This window comes from Aptenodytes forsteri, unplaced genomic scaffold (genome assembly GCF_000699145.1).
Source record: "Aptenodytes forsteri isolate BGI_AS27 unplaced genomic scaffold, ASM69914v1 Scaffold264, whole genome shotgun sequence".
Taxonomy (NCBI): Eukaryota; Metazoa; Chordata; class Aves; order Sphenisciformes; family Spheniscidae; genus Aptenodytes; species Aptenodytes forsteri.
This window is the reverse complement of record NW_008795936.1, coordinates 1,523,541-1,545,424: the sequence shown is the minus strand read 5'-3', so window position 1 is coordinate 1,545,424 and position 21,884 is coordinate 1,523,541. Positions and strand designations below refer to the sequence as shown.

Here is a 21,884-nt window from a genome sequence, read left to right as displayed (position 1 = left end):
TAGCACGCCCCCTCCCCCCCCCCCCAGCCCTGTATAATATAAAGTATTACGTACTTTCTATTATAGCTGTGTGTATATGTTATTTGAGCTTGTATTTGAGATTGTTATCTGAGTTATTTGAATTCTCTAGGGGTTTTTTTTTGAGATTGTAGGTAGATAGGTATAAAAATATATGTGGGGTTTGGTTTTTTTTAATTCCCATCAGGTTTTGCCACTTTGAGCACACTTTAAATGCTCACTCACAGCCAAAAGCACAAGGAGTTTTCATTTACAGAAGAAAATGACTAGAAGCAAGGTCTTTTTTGGTTTGTGTTAATTTTTGCAGGATTTCACGGCTGGACCGGTGCTATTAGAAAATACCGGTCGGACCCAAATAACCCTCTGGCACCTTTAGGCAAAGACCTTCAGGAAACCCATCCTGGGCCACGGAGCAGCTCGCCCAGCTGCCAGCCTTCAGGGCACCCTCCTTTAGCTTGGGCGGGTTCATCCAAAAGGGGACAGAACTAAGTACATCGAATCTACTAAAAATTCTCCTTTTAATTGCCTAAAAAAATGGGGGGTTTGCATACGAACCAACATCATGCTTTTGAAGCTCATCTCTCTGCAGTACCCCGCTTTGCAGGTCTGCAGGACCACGACCCATCCCACCTCTCAATGGCCAGCAAGTCCATTTTTTAAGGTTTGGGGTTTTTTTTCAAATATTTGGAAAACAAGGAGTAGCCCTGAGCGAGAGGCACCGCAGAGAGAGGACAGCCCCTGTGCTGGTCTAACCAGCTACCCTCTGGAAGGACAGGTATAACCATGGGTTTCAAATCCTACCTGCTTTAAAATTGGCTATGCATAAAAAAAAGTATATACAATTTTTTTTCCTCATCCCAATTACTCACATCTAATCCTAGAGAAGCAGAGCTAACGAAAACCCAGCTAGCCAATTAAAAACCTGCCTGGGGGAAGAAATATTTTATAAGCAGCTTCCCAGCTACTCGCTGCAGCCTCTCTGCATTTCATCAGCTGGGTTTTCATGCAGGCGGCCCATAGGCACACGGCAGCGCTGGAGGGAGGCCCTGCGGAGTCCAGTGATTTAATTAACAGGGTGCCTGGAGCTACTAAAAGCAGCTTCTGCTCAGCATCCCAATGTGCAAAATTACCATTTCCCGTTCATCAGCAGCTTTAGCAGATCTCAGGAGCTAAAGCATCTTCAGGAACCAGAGGGAAAGAGTTAACAGAGAAGCAAATAAAAGCTATTTTTAAAACTGAAGGGCCGTACAGCAGCCGGCTTAGCCCTTCCCCTGCTCAGACCACCCTTTCGTGCTGATAAATAGCTGCTCCCATCATTACGTGAAGACGTGCAAGTAAGCAGAGCAAAATGGTGTCAGCAAGTGAAAGGATAAATTCTAATTACACTTTGCACTTAGGCAGCATCTGTATTTCAGCACTCAGACGGCTCCATGCGCACCAGCTGGGGAGAGGATGGCCCCGAGGAGAGGAGCCGAGCGACTACAGCCCCAGAAGCAGCGTAGGGGGGAGAGGAGGCAGCCGTGGGGCAACGACCATCCGTCCAGGTGTGGAAGGAGGTCCATCCATCCTGATGGGGGGGTCTGCAGCTGTGGCTTAAGATACCCTAGGTCTCCTGTCCCTTTTATTTTCATGTCCCCTGTCTTCATTAAAGCCACCCTGCTCTGGGTGGGATCGCATCCTCAGCAGGAGCAGGGTGGCATCATGGGCATTGCCACCCACCAGCCCCGCACACCCCCAGAGCCCAGCGGGAGCGAGCAGGATTGGCCTGGAGGGAAAAGAAAATATTTTCAGCAACAGCTAGAAGTGTAGAAGTGACAACAAGGGCTGCTGAGCTCTTGGCCAAGGGAAAGCAAATCTGGATGCTCTTCAGGAGATGATTTTCTGCCCTTTGCTTATGCAAAGCACTACTTGACCACGATAGTTTTATGAACCACCAACTAAAAACAAAGCCGAACTCTCAACTGTAGCCGAGTGCTTTAATTTCTTTCACTTTATCTCATAGACCCTTGGGCATCCATAGACACAAGCTGGCAACCACTGGCCGAGTCCATCCTGCCAGCTGCGCGGGTCCTGAGTTGCCATGTCTCGTGGTGTTCAGAGAACAGTCCTGCAAGACTCCATCCAGCTTCTGTCTTCACATGCAGAGCACCAAGACACATGGCATGGAGGACCTTCTCATTACAGGTGCACTGCCAGCTACCGTAGAGGGCTAGCAAAGGGATCCACTTGCTGGGATACGGATAAACCAGACCAGTTGGACCCAGGCTGCTGCTTGCGATGCTTTGTCAGAAGGGATCACAATCCTACTGGAGAGCAGCAGTGTTGACGCCCGGGGCTGAGCGTTCTCTTCCCTGTCACAGCCACGGCAAATATTCGTCCCACTGCATCTCCAAAGCAGCATCTGGCGCACTCTCTCTCTCCTCTCTCTCCGCAAGCAGAGACGCATTATTATGTTAGCACCACACCAGCATGGTCCCACTGGGGAATTCAGCCCATGCTGATGGTGAAGCTTCTTGGGGGGGGGTTGTTTTGCTGCCCAGTACGACCGCGCTGCCCTCCCCGTGCCACCCACCTCCCACCCCACAGCCCAGCCCAGGAGGGTGACATCCTCCTGCCACGCTCAGCCAGGCAAAGCTGAGCCGAGCTCCAGGAGGTGCAGGGATGATCATGCTATTTCTGATGTCGAGAAAGAGGTGTAATCCTCAGTCGCAGAGTGCAAACTCTCTTTGGAGAGAAGGTAGAGTCAACTTTTTGGCTTTCAGACAACGCTACAGCTCATTTGCAAGCCTCCATCTCCCAAAACACCATCTCCTCCAGCTAAGCGAGGGCACAAACCTTCCAAAACAAAGCCTCCAGAGATTATATCCTTGCAAGCAGGAGAAAGGCATTGCCAAATCTCAGCCCCATGTCCCATGCTACAGAGGACCGCATGCCATGCCCCGCTGTGCTGGGGACGCTGCCAGGGTTGGGGCGCTGCTGGCGGCTACAGCCCGGGGAGAGACCCCACTGCTGCTGCAGCTGAAGCAAAATGCAATGCCGGTGACCGATGCAGCTGCAGAAATAGACTGGCATGCCATGCCACCGGCTCTGCCACTGGGACCACCCTGGAGATGATGGTGAGGACAGAGACCCAAGTTGGTGGCATCAGGGGCGTCTGGGGATTGCACTGGCAAAACACCCAGACAATTTTTTGGGGACGACCTAGGAGACCTGAACGCCACCGACCTCAAATCAGACCCGAGGCGGGGGTGTGCAGAGAAATACCCACGCCCTGCATCCTCTCCTCCCTCACGCCGCAAACCAGGGGCTGGCTGCCCCCTAAAACCAGGTGAGTAGGGCCTTATGGCCATTACTGAAAGCAGGGGGATTAACCACAGGGCAGATCCCTGGCTGGACTTCCAACAAGCTCCATGATGGCTCAGTTCGGTTGGGGTAAATAAGGAGGTAGAGAGGTCTTCAGGCCACGGACCTGCACCATGGCACATCCCCGTGGCTTTGCAGAGCAGCCAGAGGATCTAAGGATGCGACATCTAAGGATGGTTGTCCCTGACTTCCCAACCTGCCTGGGAGCAAGAGGTAACTGAAGGACTAAGTGTTTTTAACACTGTTTGCCAGGGGCTATGAATAGCCGGCGCAGCCCAAAGCTACACGCCGTGCGCTATTCATAACAGCCGAAAGCCAGGCTGCAAAACCTGGCTGGCAACAGAGGAGTTAGTTAAGATGATATTTGGAATTAGAGGATGCGACAAAAGCCTTTCCATCGGGCACCTCTGCCCCCATGGGAAGGTATTTGAAATCTCTCCTTGCCTGTCTCAAGGACCATCCAGTTGTATGTGCAGAAAAAATCCCGGTCAGAGCACTCAGGCTGGTCCTGCTTCCCCCAACCCCGAGGAGAGCTCAGCGGCTTCAAGGAGAAGTGTTCCCAAGTCATCTTTTCCCAACTGGACTTGGGCTTCTCTGGGATCTTTCCCGGTGTCAAAAATCACCCCCAGCCCAGCGAGAGCTCCCCTGGGAACAGCAGGTCTCAGGGGCTCGCCTGTGCTTTGAGATGGAGGGATGCCCATGGCTGGAGGAACGCTGAGCATGGAGGGCGTCCTTAGCTCTCTGTGACCGTAAGCGTGTCCCCAGAGTCCACTAGACATGGGGGGAGAGGGAAAGGAGAAGCAGTCTGCACCCACGCCACCTCCTTCTCCTGCCACCCCCCCACCTTGCTTTTGCCTTAAATACCAGCATCTTAATTTAAAATCCTTAAAAATGCCTTAAAATACTAGCTTTAATTACTAAAAAAAAAAATCAAAAATTGTGATTATTGAGCTGATGTAGGATAGCACCAGGAACAGGGCTGGTTTTCCCAAGCTATCTCACCACAGGCTGCGGGCAGGGAGACAGGCAGCCTGCCCTGAAAAGTACAGCTTTGCTTAGTTCTAAATATTTTTTTCCCTACCCAGTGTGAACTGCAATTAAAACTGTTTTCCTCATCACCATGGAAACTGTTTGGGTTTAAAGGATGCTGCGGCAAGGAGGCGGCCGAGCAGCGCAGGGACCACGTGGGGACGAACGCCCGCGGGCAGGACAGGACAGGGCTGGGCCACTCGTGGGAAGCAATCGAGGACTGATTTATGGTTTGACAGGATCCGAATGCTTACACCGCTGTAAATCCTGAGCAATGCCTCTTGTTTTTTACCACTGCAACTGAGACTGGAATTTGATCTGCCATTTATTCCTTGCCAGCACCTTGCTCCGGATGGTGTTACACTATGGATGCCAGTTAGGGTTCACAGGATCATCAGCTCTCCCTTTTGCCACGAGTATCAGGATTTTTTCCTTTCCTCCCCAAATCCCTTGCTTCAGAAGGGAAAAAAAAAATTACCACAAGGCTTTCCTTTTACTTTTTAAATTAAAAGAAAAAATTGATTTCTCCCTCTAAAAGGTTGCAGGGCGAGCCTGGAGACATAGTAAAGGGGTATCCAGAAGCGACCTGGCAACCTGAAGTTAAATAAGTAGATAATGAGATAATAAAATAATGGATCAATCTGTTGTCTATAAGATAATGGATAAATAACCTGAAGACACACTGTGAGTGTATTCACAGCTGTGAGAGCAGCCCCACAGCGGGGGGTAGGAGTGGGGCAGGGTACCAGGCATGCCAGGAGCTGGCAGCATTGGCACGTTTCTGCAGCTGTCAGACCGGCAGGCGAAACACCATGACGGTGAGCTCCTTCCCCGCAGGATGCCCATGGTGATGGGAAAGCATTCCCCGGAGATTTTTAGGCGTGCCACAGGGCGAATATATTTGGGATGAAGGCGCCTGGCTCGGCTGGAGTGACACCCGCAGCTGCAGCACCGCTCAGCACTGCGAGCATCCTCCCAGCCTGCTCGCTGCTGCCCGACGCACCAATGCCGTGCAAAAACTGCCATGCCAAGCCATCCCCCGGCCACGGCCCGCTGGCAAGCTAAAACCGTGCAGGAAAAATATCTGTAAGTCATCGGCTCCTGGTGATGCATTCGTGGATGAGCGGCCGGCAGCCCCACCCCTCTAGCAGCTCCGGCTCTGCCAGCAGTGCTCCGCCTCCCCAAAATAGCTGCCCTGAGGGAGGCCGCAGCTAATCCCCCGGCTCAATCGCCGCGCCGATGAATCTGGACCTGGAATCAAAATAGCCAAGTTGATCTTCAGGATAATTAGTCATGCACAGCTGAGCTCCCGGTCAAAGCAGCTCAGCCACCACCATGAAGCAGAGGAGACCACGATGCAGCTCCAGCTTTAAATAATGGGGCTCCAGGGCTGCAAGCCCTGCAAAACAAAACACCAGGGTGCTTGGTCTAAATTGCTCTCAGGCCAAGGATCCACAGGGCAAGGCCACGGGGGGCCTGGAGAGACCAGCTTGCAGCATGTGAGCAGGTAGGTGGGCAGCTGACCCAGCAGGCACAGGCACGCACGGCTCCAGCAGGAGCACCCGAGGCCACACCGGATCGCTCGTCTTTTGGGGAGGAAGAGAGGGAAAGAAACCAGACGACCCAAGGGAAAACACCTCTCAAAGCAGTCCTTCTCCCTTCCCAGGAGACAGTGTTCATGGCCAACTTCTGGAACTAATTGTTTCATTAAAAACCACCTGGCATCCCATTCTTGAAGCGTGTAACGGCTCACACAATTTCCCCTGGTACACGATTTAACATATCAAAAACCATCAACTTTCCCCAAATAAGCATGGCTAAGAAAGCCAGCAGAGCTCAACGGTGTTGGACAAACCTTCTCAGAGAGTTGGTGCTTGTTCACATGGTCCAAGCCCAACCTTCAGCAAACACTCCTGGTCCAGAGAGACCCCTCTGTTTGTTACATCTGAACGCAGCGGTACCAGCAATGAAAGAGCTTGGTTAATACTTCTGAGGGTAAGATGGGAGGATAATCTGCAGCCTATAAATAGGACCAGTAAACCACAATTACAAACTCTGCTGAGACAATTCATTTATCCAGATGTTCCCATCATGTCATTCTCAATTGAGCAGTAAATGATGGGCCTAATGGGCATTTCTCCGCTAAATGCCACATATGAGAAATCACAGCTCCAAACCCGATGCTGCTGATGGTACGGGACCTGTCAGAGGCAAAACCTTCAGATATTTCTCATTCTCTTTTTGGACAGGTTTCAAGCATCAAAATTCCTCGGTTTGGGGGAAGATATGGAGAGGAGACGAGGCTCTAGGCAGATGTTTTATTTCCATTTCTTCATCTGACGCCTGTGGAAGTCAAGTCCTTCCCCCTAAAACCGGAGGGGTGACCAGCCAGCCTATGCCACCCCCTGCCCACTCCTGATGGAACATCTCCTAACAGTACTTTTTCTCCTAAAAGGGGTGGTGAGTCCCATGCACACCTAGGGAGCAGGGGTGTTGAGTGAGGTGGCCACCTGAAACCCATATCCTTGCAGAGCAGCTTATTTACAGCAGTAGCTGACTATTTCTACCTGATTTTCCCAATGTCCTGAGGGCACAGGAGGATCAGAGGAATGTCAACCCTTAAATAACCCAAGCCTTGTGTTTGCACGGAGCAAATGGACTCATGCAATCAAATTAAACACTGCAAGTTTATCAACATTTCCTCCAAGTGCCTCAAGGATAACAAGTTTAGTAGAAGCTATTTAGAAGAAAAACAGGACATTGGAGATAAAGAACGAGCTCTTTAATACACCTCTGCTTCCTGTGCAATGGCTTCGCCGAAGGTCTGGAGGAAGAGATGGATTGCATCTCATCAAGCTTGCAGATAGCATCGAACCAGGTCCTGCCCCTGGGACGCACTCAGCCCCTGCACGGGGACAGCCCGTGTTGGGGACAGCTCTGCTGGGATGGCCCCAGGGGTGGGAGTTCACCCCCAGCACAGACAGGAGACCCAGGGAGGTGGTTATCCCCTTCTCCTGCCACTCACCACATCTGCCTCCAAAGGTGTCGACAGAGGGGGACAGGTCCCGCGGAGACCCCCACGGTGGCCAAGGGAAGGAGCAACAGCAGGAGCCCTAGACATTTTTGAGGACCAGATGAGGTTTCTCAAAACCAGGAAACCTCCCACAGTCATTCCACTCTCTTTTCTTCCCCTCCATTTTGTCACCAATAAAGGGGAAGGAAAACCCAAGCTGTCCTTTTCAAAATCTATCTATCTATATATACATACACACATATATAGAGATTTTAGTTTGTCACAGAAGAAAGGGGCATGAAGCAGGAAATCAACCAAAATCTTTCTTACAAAAAGTGTAATTTTTGTGCAAAACGCTCATGGCATACGGCAACATCTGCTCGCCATTTCCAACTGACCTCAATCCCCGCCTTGTGTCGCAAGAGCTCATTTTTGTCTGCCACTTCGTTTTCCCGGAGAAAGGCCACGGCACAACAACGCTGTACGATGCGGAAAGCCATCTGAGAGTGGAGAACGGGTTTTTATTTTCTCTTTTCAGGCCCTCACACCAATACACAGACACCCCTGACTGGTCTTTGCAACTTTAATCAAAACCATCTCACCAGGAGAATGATTTACGCCATGGTGGTACTGAAAAATTCAGCTCTGCTGATTATAAATAGGAAAGAGCTAATCCAAAGAAAGCATCATGCAGGTGGTTCGCAATTAAAAAAAAAAAAAAAAAAAAAAAAAAAAAAAAAAAAAAAAAAAAAAAAAAAAAAAAAAAAAAAAAAAAAAAAAAAAAAAAAAAAAAAAAAAAAAAAAAAAAAAAAAAAAAAAAAAAAAAAAAAAAAAAAAAAAAAAAAAAAAAAAAAAAAAAAAAAAAAAAAAAAAAAAAAAAAAAAAAAAAAAAAAAAAAAAAAAAAAAAAAAAAAAAAAAAAAAAAAAAAAAAAAAAAAAAAAAAAAAAAAAAAAAAAAAAAAAAAAAAAAAAAAAAAAAAAAAAAAAAAAAAAAAAAAAAAAAAAAAAAAAAAAAAAAAAAAAAAAAAAAAAAAAAAAAAAAAAAAAAAAAAAAAAAAAAAAAAAACAAAAGAAATGCCCAAAAAGCCCCCACAGAACAGCATGTTCCCCATATGCAACATCCCTGCTCTCCCTGATGCTGCTGCATTAAGTAGGGTTCCCTTATCACCCTCATTATCCCCCCAAGGATGCCGCCGAGCGCTCCACCAGGAAAGCAGACCGCATCTCCAGTTCTCCTAAGTCATAAATCACCACTAATTCCCTGACACTGATTACAAACAGGAGGCTTAGCAGAAGACTGCCATGCCGTACCACGCCAGCCTCTCCCTCTAGTTGCTAAGAAAAATCAACACACAACTTTTGGAAGCAGCGGGCGAGCCAGCAGGTCCGGTGGGACAGTGTGGGATTTTCTCGTAGGGTCTGAGAGCATCTCAGTGGATTGTGGGGTTTTCAAGCTGAGTTTGGGCATTTTGGACTGTCTGGAGAACCTAAGTGCTGAGAAAAAAGAAAAAGCTCATGGGAAATATGTCCATCAAGCAGTGAGTCACCAGAAGAGCCGTGACGGGGATCCCAATCTACTGCCTTATTAACACATCAATACCCAGCATGTAGCAGACAGTGAGAAGAGTGGTCTCCTGTTGAAGCTCTGCCACTGGGGTGTGTGGTTTTTCATACGTACATAACTGTATTGAGCAAGACTGCCATCCTAATTTCCAAACACTGCTTAGGTTGGCCTCCTTGAAAGCCCATTTAATCACAGAATGGTTGAGGTTGGAGAGGACCTCTGGAGGTCCACCTCATCTTGCCCAACCGCCCCTGCTCAAGCAGGGCCACCTAGAGCTGGTTGCTCATGACCATGTCCAGATGCTTTTGAATAATCTCCAAGGATAGAGACTCCACAACCTCCCTGGGTGACCTGTGCCAGTGCTCGGTCACCCTCACAGTGAAAAAGTGTTTCCTGATGTTCAGAGGGAACCTCCCATGCTTCAATTTGTGCCCATTGCCTCCGGTCCTGCCACTGGGCACCACCGAGAAGAGCCTGGCTCTGTCCTCTTTGCACCCTCCCTTCAGGTATTTATATACCTTAGTAAGATCCCCCTGAGCCTTCTCTTCTCCAGGCTGAACAGCCCAAGCTCTCTCAGCCTTTCCTCATAGGAGACATACTCCAGTCCCTTCATCATCTTCATGGCCCTTTATTGGACTCTCTCCAGTATGTCCATGCCTCTCTTGCACTGGGGAGCCCAGAACTAGACCCAGCACTCCATGGGTGGCCTCACCAGTGCTGAGTAGAGGGAAGGATCACCTGCTGGAAACACTCCTCCTAATGCAGCCCCAGATACCATTCACCTTCTTGCTGCAAGGGCACATTGCTGGCTCATGTTCAATTCAGTGTCCACCAGGACCCCCAGGGCCTTTTCTGAAAAGCTGCTTTCCAGCTGGATGGTCCTCAGCATGTCCTGGTGCATGGAGTTGTTCCTCCCCAGGTGCAAGACTTTGCACTTCTCCTTGTTGAACTTCACGAGGTTCCCATCAGCCCATTTCTCCAGCCTGTCGAGGTCCCTCTGGACAGCAGCATGACCCTCTGGTGTGTCACTCACTCCTCCCAGCCTGGTACCATCTGCAAACTTGCTGAGGTTACACTCTGCCCCATCACCCAGACCATTAATGAAGAGGTTAAGCAGGACTGGACCCAGCATTGACCCCGGGGTACACCGCTAGTTGCTGGCCTCCAACTATTCTTTGTCCAATGATCACCACCCTCCAGGCCTGGCTATTCAGCCAGTTTTCAACCCACCTCACTGTCTGCTCATCCAGCCCACACTTCGTCAGCTTGTCTGTGAGGATCTTATGGGAGACGGTGTCAAAAGCCTCACTGAAGTCCAGGTAGACAACATCCACTGCTCTCCCCTCCAAGCTCACCTCGTGGCCCCTCCACAAGTGACTGGGACAGGGAAGACCCTTCAGCTGGACCCAGCAGGGACGGAGCCAGGGCAGCATCAGCACTTGCAAAGTGGAGTGAAATGGCACATTTGTTCCCCCCCATGAAATAAAACCCACCACTGACCTCCTTACATCCCAAAATCAAAGATGGGTGCAGGCAGTCCTGGGACGCCGGGAAGGGAGGGGCGAGCAGAGGGACCTCACTTACCCCACAGTCTCATCCCAGTCGCACCAGAGCCGCTGCCCAATGCCCTCCATGCTGAGCTGGAACTGCTTCAGGCAGTAGTGCTGGATCATCCAGCCGTAGTCCGCCTCCTGGCACGCCGTCGCCACGATGAAGTGATGGGCTGGAAGACAGGCAAGGGTTAGGCTCTGCCACGGCGGGTCGTGGCCCAGTGACAACCCCTTGCTCCTCACCGTGCAGGCCCCCTGCAGCTTTTCACGCAGAGGGCATCTGCCAAAGCAAAGCTGGACATCAAAGCAAGCCCACTCTCAACCAGCTTCTTCAAAAGCTCCTTCTCAGGGTTTTATTTCCCTCTTCACATCCCTCTGACCCTGCAGCATCATCCTCCATTACCTCCCAAGTGCCCGATGCTAGATAAATCAATTATTCAAAATATGCCAGGTAAGTCATAAATAAGTAAGGACGCAGATTTATTCTCTGCTGATGATTTGACACACGTCTTTGGACTTTAAATTCCAGTTTTTCGGTTTACAAAAAGAGTAAGGGTGTAGGGGAAGTTGGGGAATAACCCCACGGCTCCCAGCCGGATCCCTGCTGCTGCTGAGCAAAGGACCCCTTAAAAATTATCTGCACGGTGCCACACTTGGAAACAAATATCCATCTCCGATGGAACGCAGGGACAAGTGCAGTGAAATTAATCTCTGGCTGCACGGTGCTGATTTAATTCACCTCTGGGTATGCGTCCCTGCTACACAGTGCCTTCTGGTTTGGGACCAGAGAAGGAAGAGATGCTGCTTACTTCTCTACAAGTTTGTGCACAATTAGTGCAATGCTGCTAGCAAGTGGAAAGGGAAAAGGACAGTAATGCTACAAAGGGAAGAGGGAGCAGGCTCGAAGAAAAAAAACCTTCAGAGGAATGATTTACTGAGCCTGCCTATAAATAATATCTTTCCCTTGGTCCCAAAGTGCCAGCTAGTGCCTTTGCAGCTCCTGGAGTACATCGCAGGCAGGCATCACATACCAGCTCTATTTTTTGCTATGCGTGAATAACTCTGCGCAAAAGAGTGGGGCTTTATTTTTATTTTTATCTTACTTTTTAACAAAACAGAATTTAGCTACTTATTTAGCGGTCTGCATATGAAAGCCATGGGACATCACCAGTGGCTCCTGCCCGGGGGTTGCCCTCCTTGATCAGTCCCTCCACAGCCCCCAAATCCTCGGAGTGCTTAGGTACCAGCATCCTATGGCAACGGGTGGGAACTCAGGACCCGCTAGGGGATTTGGGTGGCAAGGGGCCCCCAGACCCTTGGGCGAGGTTTCTGGATGGCTGCAGGGCTCCCACACTGCCTCCCATCATGGCAGCCGCTTTGGTCCGGCTCAAGATAAGACAATGTGAGTTATCAAGCCAAGGGTAGGGAGTTAAGGAGCATTAAACCCTCACCGTTGCAATAATAAAACCGAGTTTATCATAATCTAAAGCTCTCCCCAACTGATACCACCCAGGGGCTCACCCTACAGCACCTGCGCAACACAACCTCAGCCAGAGACAAGCCCTGCTCTGAAATGGGAAGGTTTGGGATGCTGAAGCAAAGCGCCAAGTGAGGAAGAGGAGGAGGAGGAGGAGGCAAGGTGCAATAATTTCACGTGAGACCTGGACTGCAAATCTCAGTCTGGGCAGGCTCAAGGATGATTGGTGGCTGGGAGTCTTTTCTCCCCTTCCCATCCCTTCAAATCTGGATGAATCAAGTGAACAAGTGACATGGCTGAGCGAGCACCAGCATCCAAGGGAGGTTCAGGTGCCACCCTGAGGGGTCACCCCTCGGTGAAGACCATGCACTGGACTGCGAAGGACAAGTGCCCTGCAAACATTACGCCCATCACGCGGCCGGACAAACAACTTGCAGAGAAAACACCACCAGCGAACACGTCGAGAGCAAAGCAGGAGAGAGCTGCATAAGGGAAGCAAGGAGAGCAGGGGAGGCGAACAGATTAAAAAGCAGCTGGATGAGCAGCTGAGGGGATTGAGGAGCAAAGGAGGAAATGGAGCCAGGCAGAAATGAGCGAGACACGCAAAGCGTGGAGAGAAATTGAGGAAGACAAAACCGCTTTAAGAAATTCAACAGCGATACAGCACAAGAAGAAAGAGAAGCAGAAGTTAACTGAGCATGGCCAGGCTGCCCTTCGTCTGGCTTCACTCCTCCCCACTCCCGATTAGCACGGATGGGCCTAGAGACAAGTCATCATTTGTACCACAAAAACAACTATCCTTAGAGATGCCCAAACATTTCCTGACGACCGCGCAGCTGCTCCTGCAGAAAGGACCTAGAGGAAAACACCTTAACAGGCAGCTCCACCTTGGATGGAGAGAGGAGGAACACTAAATAAACCATGAGGATGAAGCAACTGAGAACTGCAAACTGGCTGCAACACCTGCTTGAGTAGCTGCAAGTCACATATCTGGTAGTCAGCATGAAAATGAGCCTTACTATTAAAAGAAAAAAACAACCCAAACCAAGTGAAAACAAAAAACCCAGGGAGCTTTAAGCACTTGCCAATCAATGCAGCTCAAAGACACTGCTGGGTTGGACGTGGCCGTGGGCTGAGTACAGGTATGGGCAGCCAGGAAACAGCCAGTGCACGGGCTTTGTCATCCCTGAGCACATGACTCGTATGCTTGCACTTTGTTCCTGCCTCTTGTCTCTGCTCTGAAGGTCCTTCGCAGGCACGTCACCGCCTTTCTTTCCCCCCTGGCAGCTCTTCACAGTGTTCTCCAGGAGCTCTGCCTTCCCCATGAGGACTTGCCTTCTGCAGCGGTGAGCATTGCAGATGCCAACAGCCAAGGCTTGGCTTGGTAACCCCAAGGAGCAGTGCAGAGACTGTGCTCCTGGAAGATGTCTCTCCCACCGCATCTCCCATACCTACACATGGGGTCTGTCTGCAAATCCTTTTCCCTGGGGGACTGGGGAAACCAGACCCATCAGCCAGTGACCAAGACATTTCATGAGGACAATTGATTTTTATCATCGTGAAGGACTCTTCTGTTTTATACATCAGAGGCAAAGAGCATCCAAGAGGAGCAAGGCTCAACAGAGCCCATTGTGTAAATGCTGCAAGGATGGAGCTGGGCACAGCGAGACCAAAAAGCTGTTTTGTTTTCAGCTTGCCGGGGAGAATTTGCTTTAGCTTTAAATGCACATTTTAAGGTCAAAGCGAGGAGAAGCTCCTGCCACATTTCCACGTGGTCCCCACCTAAACCCATGGATACTTCCCTGCTGCTTCCCGGATTTCCCCCAAACCCACATTTACCAACACGTCAGGCTGGGACAGGCTCAGGGTTTGTAACAACAGGGAAAAAAAGCAGGAAGGGATTTTTGTATCTCCTGGCTCTCATTCCAGAAGGTTTTCCTTCCCCCCTCAGCCCTGCTGACAGAGGCGGTGTAAGTCAGCTGCAGTGAGCTGTAAATAACTGAGCTCCAGAGCGGTCACATCTCTGTACTTAGCAGCATCCATTTGTGAAGGATATAAGGAGCTGCTGAATAAATGAGCTCCAAAAACTGACTATACCGAGGCTGAGCTGCCTCCAACAGCTCCCTTCTCACGTGCTCCCGGCGCTCCCGTTCCCTTGGGAAAAATGGCATTGGGAGCTGTGGGAACGCAGTGGTCCCCTGGGAACATCCCACCGGAGCCATGCGGTACCTCCAAAGCCCCACTTGGTCTTTAGGTGCCGCCTAGACACGGACCAGGGGGTTATCTCTGTCTTCCCATGTCTCTCCAGCCTGTGCATCCATATAGGTGATACCACTGCGAGCCGTCCAAAATTCATCCTTGCAGCATGTCTGCGCACTGCCTTCTGTGTGCAAAGACGCCTTCTGCGTGCAAAGACGCCTTCTGCTGGAAAGAGGCACCATCCAATGCGGTGTTTATCTCAGCATGAGGACCTGCGCAACTGTTGATGAACGCCCTTCCCTGACGAGAAGAGCGCTGATTGCCTGGTAAAAGACGTAACTTTAAGAATCCTTAATTTGCCTCCTCACAGGGAATACCCGGAAAGCGGTGGTGAGGAATTGATTGGAGGGAAGGCTTTTTCAGGCATCCCAGATCCTCTTGATTGCCCTGGGATAGATGTACTGGAGAGTCCCAGCAAACATCTACCAGGGTTCAGCTTACTGATGGTTAGCTGCAAAAAACCGAAGTCGCTCATGTATTTCAGCAGAAAAACATTGCTGGCCCTGAATTGTTACAAAGATTTCGGGAAAATAACTGGACTTTCTTCCATTGCACTTCTTATAGCTAGAGTCTGGGCCAAGAGCTCTGGGCTCACAGCTCCAGAAAACAACTTGGTGAACACCACCTCCTCCTTCTCCTCCTGCCACTGCTGCAGAGCCTGCACACTTGCCACGGTGACGGTTCACCAGCAGAAAGCCCTGAGCTTTCTCTGCAAGACAACTTTTGCTTTTCACATCACCATCCCCTCTGCATAATTCTTTGGTCTCCGGCCATTTTCTCCTCAACTTTCTGGGACTTCTTGGGCTCGTCTTGCTGGGACGTGCAGCCAACCCCAGGGGGAGGCAGAGGCAGGGAGGACTGCGAAGCCTGAGAACAGATGAGCATTTCAGGCTGGCATGGCACAGGAGGTCAAAGCAATGCCAGCGCTGACAGACCCAGTTCCCAGGCATCATGACGGAGCCTGTCAGCATTTTTTGCAAGCCTTGCCACCCTGGCCCTCTGCCATTCGACCTCTGGATGCTGCCCACGATGCGTGCGCACTGGGAATATATGGAGAGTTTGGGGCAGTGAGTCCCAAGTAAGGCAGTCTCATTTTTAGGGAGATCCTACCAACGTGGACTCACACGCTGTGTTCTTCTGGGCTTGCTGGGTTTCTCCAGACACAGCCAGGGCAGCCCCTAGCCACCGGTCACGTGGCTCCTGCAGATGAAGGCTCCTCACCCAGAGCCTGGACTGTACCCCCTGTTTGCAGTTTCATCCAAGAAGGAAGCTCTTGATGGAGGCTCTTATATAGGATGGGAACTGGAGACACCCTAATTTGTGAACCCTTTCAGTGGCAGCCACTGACTGCTGTTGGAGGGGCTGCCAGACCCACCCAGCACGGCTGTAGCTCACTGCTATTCAGCAAATGGGGGAGCTTGACTCCCCCAAGCCCACGTCACCCCTTGATGGTGCTAGATGAAGGATGAAACTATTTGACTACGTATGCAGAGTAGTCATCAGACCATCCTGGCTACAGCTGGACCAGCAGGGGTTTTTTGGTGGAAACCATTCAGGGCTTCATAGCAAAAAGCAGAAAATAGCCAGTTATTAATCTAAAAGCTTAGAGGTCTCATTAAACCCCAGAAGATCGCAGATAATTGCAAAGTGACACTCACAGCAGGGCTGGCAATGGACAAGCCACACATAGCTAAACCCGAGCACCAGCAAAGCTCTGGCCTCAAAGAACAAACATCCCAGTATCTTCTCCTGGGCTTCTCCCAAATGCTGTGACCCGCCCTGTGAAATAATTAGCTCTCTCAACAAGACCAAGATGAAAACAGACTGTTTTCCCCTCCTTTTCTGTGTGGTTGTTTGCTCTGTTTTATTGAGAACAAGCCTCGTGGTTTGGACCCAGTTGCAAAATAAAACCCAACAAGAGCTGGAAATCTGGAGCTCATTTCCTGAGTATGCATCAAGCCGTGCCTTTGCCACGTCCCCATCCAGCAGGATGAATCCTGCCCCGGCAGGTACCAACCCAGGAAGATTAAACCAGGGAAAGCCCAGCTGGACAGCTGTGCTGCATGCTGCCAAATCAGGCAGTTGCCAGCTGGGACCGATGCTGGGAAGGAGACGGTCACTTGTGGCTAAACCCAAACCTGATTTTGTCCCACTCTCTTGTGGCCAACATCCCCCGGCCACCTTGGACTCGCAGTCATCCCTGCCAGGACACACCACTCACCCTGGTGACAAAAACGATGTGCAGTGACCGCAGCCCTGTGTCCCTGCTGGAGGTACCGCATGGCTCTGCGAGAGCGGGTTTTGAGTGGGGGGATTTTGCAGGCACAGCCCTGGGAAGCCTTGAAAGCCGCTCCGTACATGGGGAGCACACGTTAATTAGCTTCACGCTGCCTAATTTTGTTTTTCAACCCTTCCCTTCATGTTGGGACCCACATCTACAAACAGACCAGCTGAGCCGGTCCTCACCAAGTGCTTTTCTCAGCATCTTCACTTTGACTCAGCAGAGCTGCCACGTCCGGTGCTCATTAGTAGCTCAAAGTAATTAAGCTCAAGTTTTCATCTTAAGCCTGGTGAGCATGTGGTACCCCCCCGCATCGGGGCTTGGGCACCCTTGGAAGCATCCCAGGGTCACATCCGAGCGAGTCCCCTCCCAGCACTCTGGTGCTCTGCCCGAATTGAAGCACGAAGCCAAGGGAAGGATCAGACCTAGTCCAAAACTTCTCATCCAAAACACTTGTGGGAGGGCAGGGAGAGGACATGGGGGGCAGGAGGCAGAAGATGAGCATAAAAAACATCCTGGTTTGTGGCCAAAAAATGGAAAATTTGTGGGAAGTGTTTTCTTTGTTGATTCAAAGCCCACAAACCAGCCCAGCTGGAGGCAGCAGATGGTTTCGCAGGGGATGGAGCAAGTGCTCGCAGGACTGAAAATAAACCCACCATCCCCAGCAGTGCTTGCATGTAAAGGGCTGGGCTGGGCTTTGGCTGGCACCCACAAACTGTCGACGTGGGAATTGGCGGTGTCACTGCAAACCTGCCCCGGGGACCTCCCTGACCGCCTGCCGGTGCCCGTCCACACCTTCTCCTAAGCCTGATTTTGCCCTCCCCAAACAGAGCCAGATTAGGCATGGGGGGCATTTCCAGCCTGCTGCTTCGTACATAGCCTCTGGCCCCCATGGTGGTATTAGAGTCAGATGTTTTCTCCAAAAAGCAGGCTGAGCCCCAATGGAGGTACAAGCCTGGCGCTGGGGACCAACCTCCTCTGCAGCTCACCCATCCAAGGAGCACCTTCCACACCAGGCTCTGAAGACCCCTATGGGGTACAGCTCTGGATAGGGCTTAAAAACCAAACCACTGCATAACCTAGCAGGAAGCTCAGGTCTTGCGCAAGAAACCTCATGCCAAGAAACACGAGAGAGAGGGGAAGTCACCCACACCAGTTGGGGAGAAGCAGGAAGAAAGGCACAACTGCCCCTTCCAGCACTCGCAGCCCCATAACCCCCAGGAAGGGTCTGGCACCCTCTGCTTAAAAATATACCTCCTGCCAGGGCTGCTTTGGGCAGCTGCCAGCTCAGCAAAGGCTTCAGAGCTTGCAAACACTCCCTTGGTTCACCAGATAAAAATGAAGCTGGCACTTAGCAAACCTGTGACCCCTTTCGGCTGGAGCTGGGGGACAGAAAAATGAAGATGTTGGTGTTGGGGAACAACAGGGTGGCTGGCTCAACACTATTTATTTCTCTATCAGAAAGGAGGGAGCCATCTGATAACACGTCTGCTTGCTGACAGCCTGGGATGCACCCCCCACAGTCAAACGAAACCTCCGAGCCCTGGCAGGACTATTTCTGTCCTGGTTTTGCATGGGGAATGTATTTTTAAAGCCTCTCCTCCCCGCCTGGCTGGGTCAGGCCAGGGGCACTGGCACCCGCCCTGAGCTGCTGGGATCCGGCAGCGGCTCCTGGGGCTGTCGGGGCTGTGCAGCAGCTTGGGAATGGCGAGATGGATGGAGGTGTCCAAATCCTGCAGGTGATCGTGGGGGAGACAGAGACCTATCCCCTTCTCAAGCAGCCTGCCCGAGCCCCAACATCAGCACAGAATTATCCCATCCCATCCCCATCCCTTCCCGTGAAGGCTGAGCCTGACTTCTCCCCAGGCAGCTCCTCTGGTGCCCTCCTCCCTTCCGAGTTTGACAATATTTCATCTCCAGCATCTTTCCTTCTCGCTACCAGCCCACTGCAGGGGAACGGCTGTGGAGGCTTTCAGTATCTCCGTGGTGATTTCCAAGCCTTAGAGGAGCGTTACTTTACAGCTCAGGACACCTTTTCCTCCCAAGACCAGCAAATGTAGTGGGAGGACAGCACAGGGCGTGGGGCTCTGCCCCCTGCCCTCCCCAGGCACAGCGCCCCTGTCCGTGGCACTCTCCTGCCCCGAGTACCACCTTTTAACACAAGGCACCTCCCTTTCCTCAACTGCAGGTGAGGACCATCATCTTGGCCTCTTCTGTAAAGCACTTGGAGATGCAGAAAAGCCATCACTGTTATGTGGGCAGAAAAGGAGCCCACAGCCACCTACCCACCAGGCCTGCAGGTGACAGAGCTACCCTGCCGCCCCTTCTGACCAAATAAATTTGGCCAAGGAAAATGGATGATATGTAGCACTTCAAGCATCTCAAAAACTTTATTTATTAATGCATGATTGGATAAGCTGCTGCTGCTTTCACCACAGCGCAGCACCAGGCTCCCCATATCCAGTTTAGAGACCTCAAAAATATGTGGAGGTGTTCAAAGTCCTCACAGAGATGCTCCTATTTCCCGATCGCTGTAGGGATGCAGGTGCTTGGCAGGCAGCGGGCGAGCCCATGGGAGGAGCCTGGTCCCCTCACCAGCAACCTGTAGGCACACAGCCAGAGTCAGGCTCAGGGACGTCAGGACAAGGAGGGCCACTCATTGGCCACCCAAAGCAGTCACCAACCATCTTGTTTAATGTGAGAAGGGTATTTCTCATCCCAGCAGCATTAATTCAGAGAGCTGCTCTGTCCCAAACCCACTCCCTGATGCTTCTGGAGTATCCTCGGGTCCTAAAACCAGGCAGTGTCTGCCTCCCCTGCCTGCTGCATGCTTGTTCACTTGGCGTGTTGCGACACTGTCCCTTAATCCGCAGGATTTTCCTTCCCAACATAGCCATTCGGGATGTAAATTAAGAGGGAATTCATGGGATTCAGGGGTTTTCATATACTGAAAGGGAGCGGGGATTTTTCAACACGCCGCTGAGTCACCGCACAGCGAGTATTTCAAAGGCTGAGCAGATGCTGGGAGGTGGGGGGAACATCTGCCCGTCTCCCAGCACCCGGGAAGGCTGATCCCAGGATGTCTTGGACACACTGCCACTGCTCGCTTTGGAGAAGAGAAGGAGCATCCTCCCCTCCCTGCCTCCCCTCTGCCCTGGGGGGCTGCAGATGGAGCAGCAGAAGAAACAACCCGGCTCCTACTTGAACGGAGGGGTCTGTAAGCATGGCACGGACATGGTTACAAAGCATGGCTGGAGCTCCTCAGCAAGGTCTGCAGATGGAGGGCTCACCCCTTGCAGCAGGGGAAAAAATGTTAAGTGAAAAGAGACAGGGCTAGGAAAGCTCAATTATAGGAAAACAGATATTCCCCTGAAAAACACGCATGTGGTTATGGCTTTGCTTGTGCCGCTTCGGGGAGCGAGCTGCAGGTGCTGCAGTCCCAGGGCAGAGCATCACCGTGGGCCTCACCCTGGGCTCCTCAGGTCTGTGTGCTGCATCCCTCCATCCGGGCTTGCTCACGAAACAGCCTCCCCCAACCCTGAATAAATACTTGCCAGCTAATTCCATTAAATCCCAGCGAAATGAGACCACCATGGCAGGAGATGCCATGGCATAAATGCCGTGCCAGGGGCGTAAGCTGCGGCAAGGGTAAGTGTAAAACCTTGCTAGCTTGGAAGACAGCAGATACCTGAATGCAGAATCGGTAGAGAAAGTCAGTCCCTCCTCAGCCAGGCTGGGGACAGTCCCCTGTTAGGGACCTGGCCACACGGAAAGCTCGGGTGGCAGATGCCCTCCACAGAGGCCAAAGGCTTCCACATCTTTGGGAACGAAGCACAACATGGGATGGGTCTGAAGAGCACGCTGCGGTCCTGCCAGCGCCATCCCACCGCTGCTTCCAGAGGAGCGTCCCCAGAAGTCCCATTTCTGTGGGACCATGGCCCGGATGAGCGTGGGAGCCAGTGCGAGGGCTGTGCCTTGCTGAAGGCAGCGTGATGATGCTCCAGAAACACTTCTGGGGATAAATATCACCAGGCATGAAGACTTATTTATGGTAAAAGGTAGTAACAGGAGAAGGTCAAACGGAAACAAGAGGATCACGAATAAGCATCGGCTCCAGCTCAGCTGCACACCGGCAGCCAGACGCGGCTGTCGGCACAAACGCCAGCCCAGAGACCGCAGCAGCCCCGTACCAGCACGCTGCATTTCCTGGCCCCCTCCTTGTACCTGCAAACAGGGCACGCAGCACCAAAGCACTAGCATTTCTGCCCATCCCTACCTATTTTCTTGGCATCCCGATGATCTTTTGATGAACGCACTGTCTACGACTCACTCGGAAGCAATACCGGGCACCATGTTTTTATCAAAGCACGTTGCACCTGAGCGCTGCAATTGCTTTCCTCCGGCCGTGGCGAGGTGAGCAGAGCAGTTCCGGTCCCTGCTCGCTGGAGCCAGCACCCAGACCCTGCCGCCCCGTCTCAGCTCTGCGGCACCACAAGGACCGGGGCTGCAGTATGCTCCACTGCACCCATCAATCAGCTCCACAGCTAGGTCCCTAATTAGGGCTGCTTTGTGAGCGGCAGGCTAATGAAGCCAGCCGGTACACGGGTCAGGAGTCCTTTGCCCTCATCTCTCTTCCCAGTGCAACACCTCCTCGCCGCATCCCAGCTCTCGCTGCCTGCCAAAGGGACCACACAATAACGGAGTTTTCCCTGCCCTTCCCCCCAGGGACGTGCGCCTGCCCTGCCTGCCACGGCAGCTGCTTTCCCACAGGACGAGGGACCCAGCCTGAAGCGCCTTTCAGAGATGCCTGGGGGGTCCTGCAGCCAGAGACGGGGTCCCCCGCACCCGGGGCGGTAGCTCTGCAGGGAGGAAAACAATTTGGGAGACTGAAATGACAACCACTACGGCCTTCAGCCTGCCCACGTGGGATTGCACCTGCCCACCTCTGCCCGGCAGCTGCTTTCCCACAGGACGAGGGACCCAGCCTGAAGCGCCTTTCAGAGATGCCTGGGGGGTCCTGCAGCCAGAGACGGGGTCCCCCGCACCCGGGGCGGTAGCTCTGCAGGGAGGAAAACAATTTGGGAGACTGAAATGACAACCACTACGGCCTTCAGCCTGCCCACGTGGGATTGCACCTGCCCACCTCTGCCGATAACACCGCCCGCCTCCTGCCCGGTATCGGTGTGGCAGAGCTCTGCATGCAGTCCCCTCTGCCCATGGGTGACCCGTGCCGCCCTGTCCCTCCTCCCTCCAACTCACAGGCCAGCCCAAGCGGGAACCCCGACCACCAATTAACAAAAATACCATCAAATCCGCTAGTTGAAAGTGTC

The 21,884-nt window shown here is 51.8% G+C and overlaps 1 protein-coding gene across 1 annotated transcript in view; it reads right to left on the bottom strand.

The window, feature by feature from the left end:
- RAMP1 (receptor activity modifying protein 1) overlaps window positions 1–20,490 on the bottom strand; it is a 21,653-nt gene extending 1,163 nt beyond the window's left edge. Inside the window, 2 exon segments of the mRNA XM_009285136.2 lie at window positions 10,572–10,710; window positions 20,313–20,490. Coding sequence (XP_009283411.2) covers window positions 10,572–10,710; window positions 20,313–20,490 — 317 coding nt within the window.
- Window positions 20,491–21,884: the final 1,394 nt, after the last annotated feature.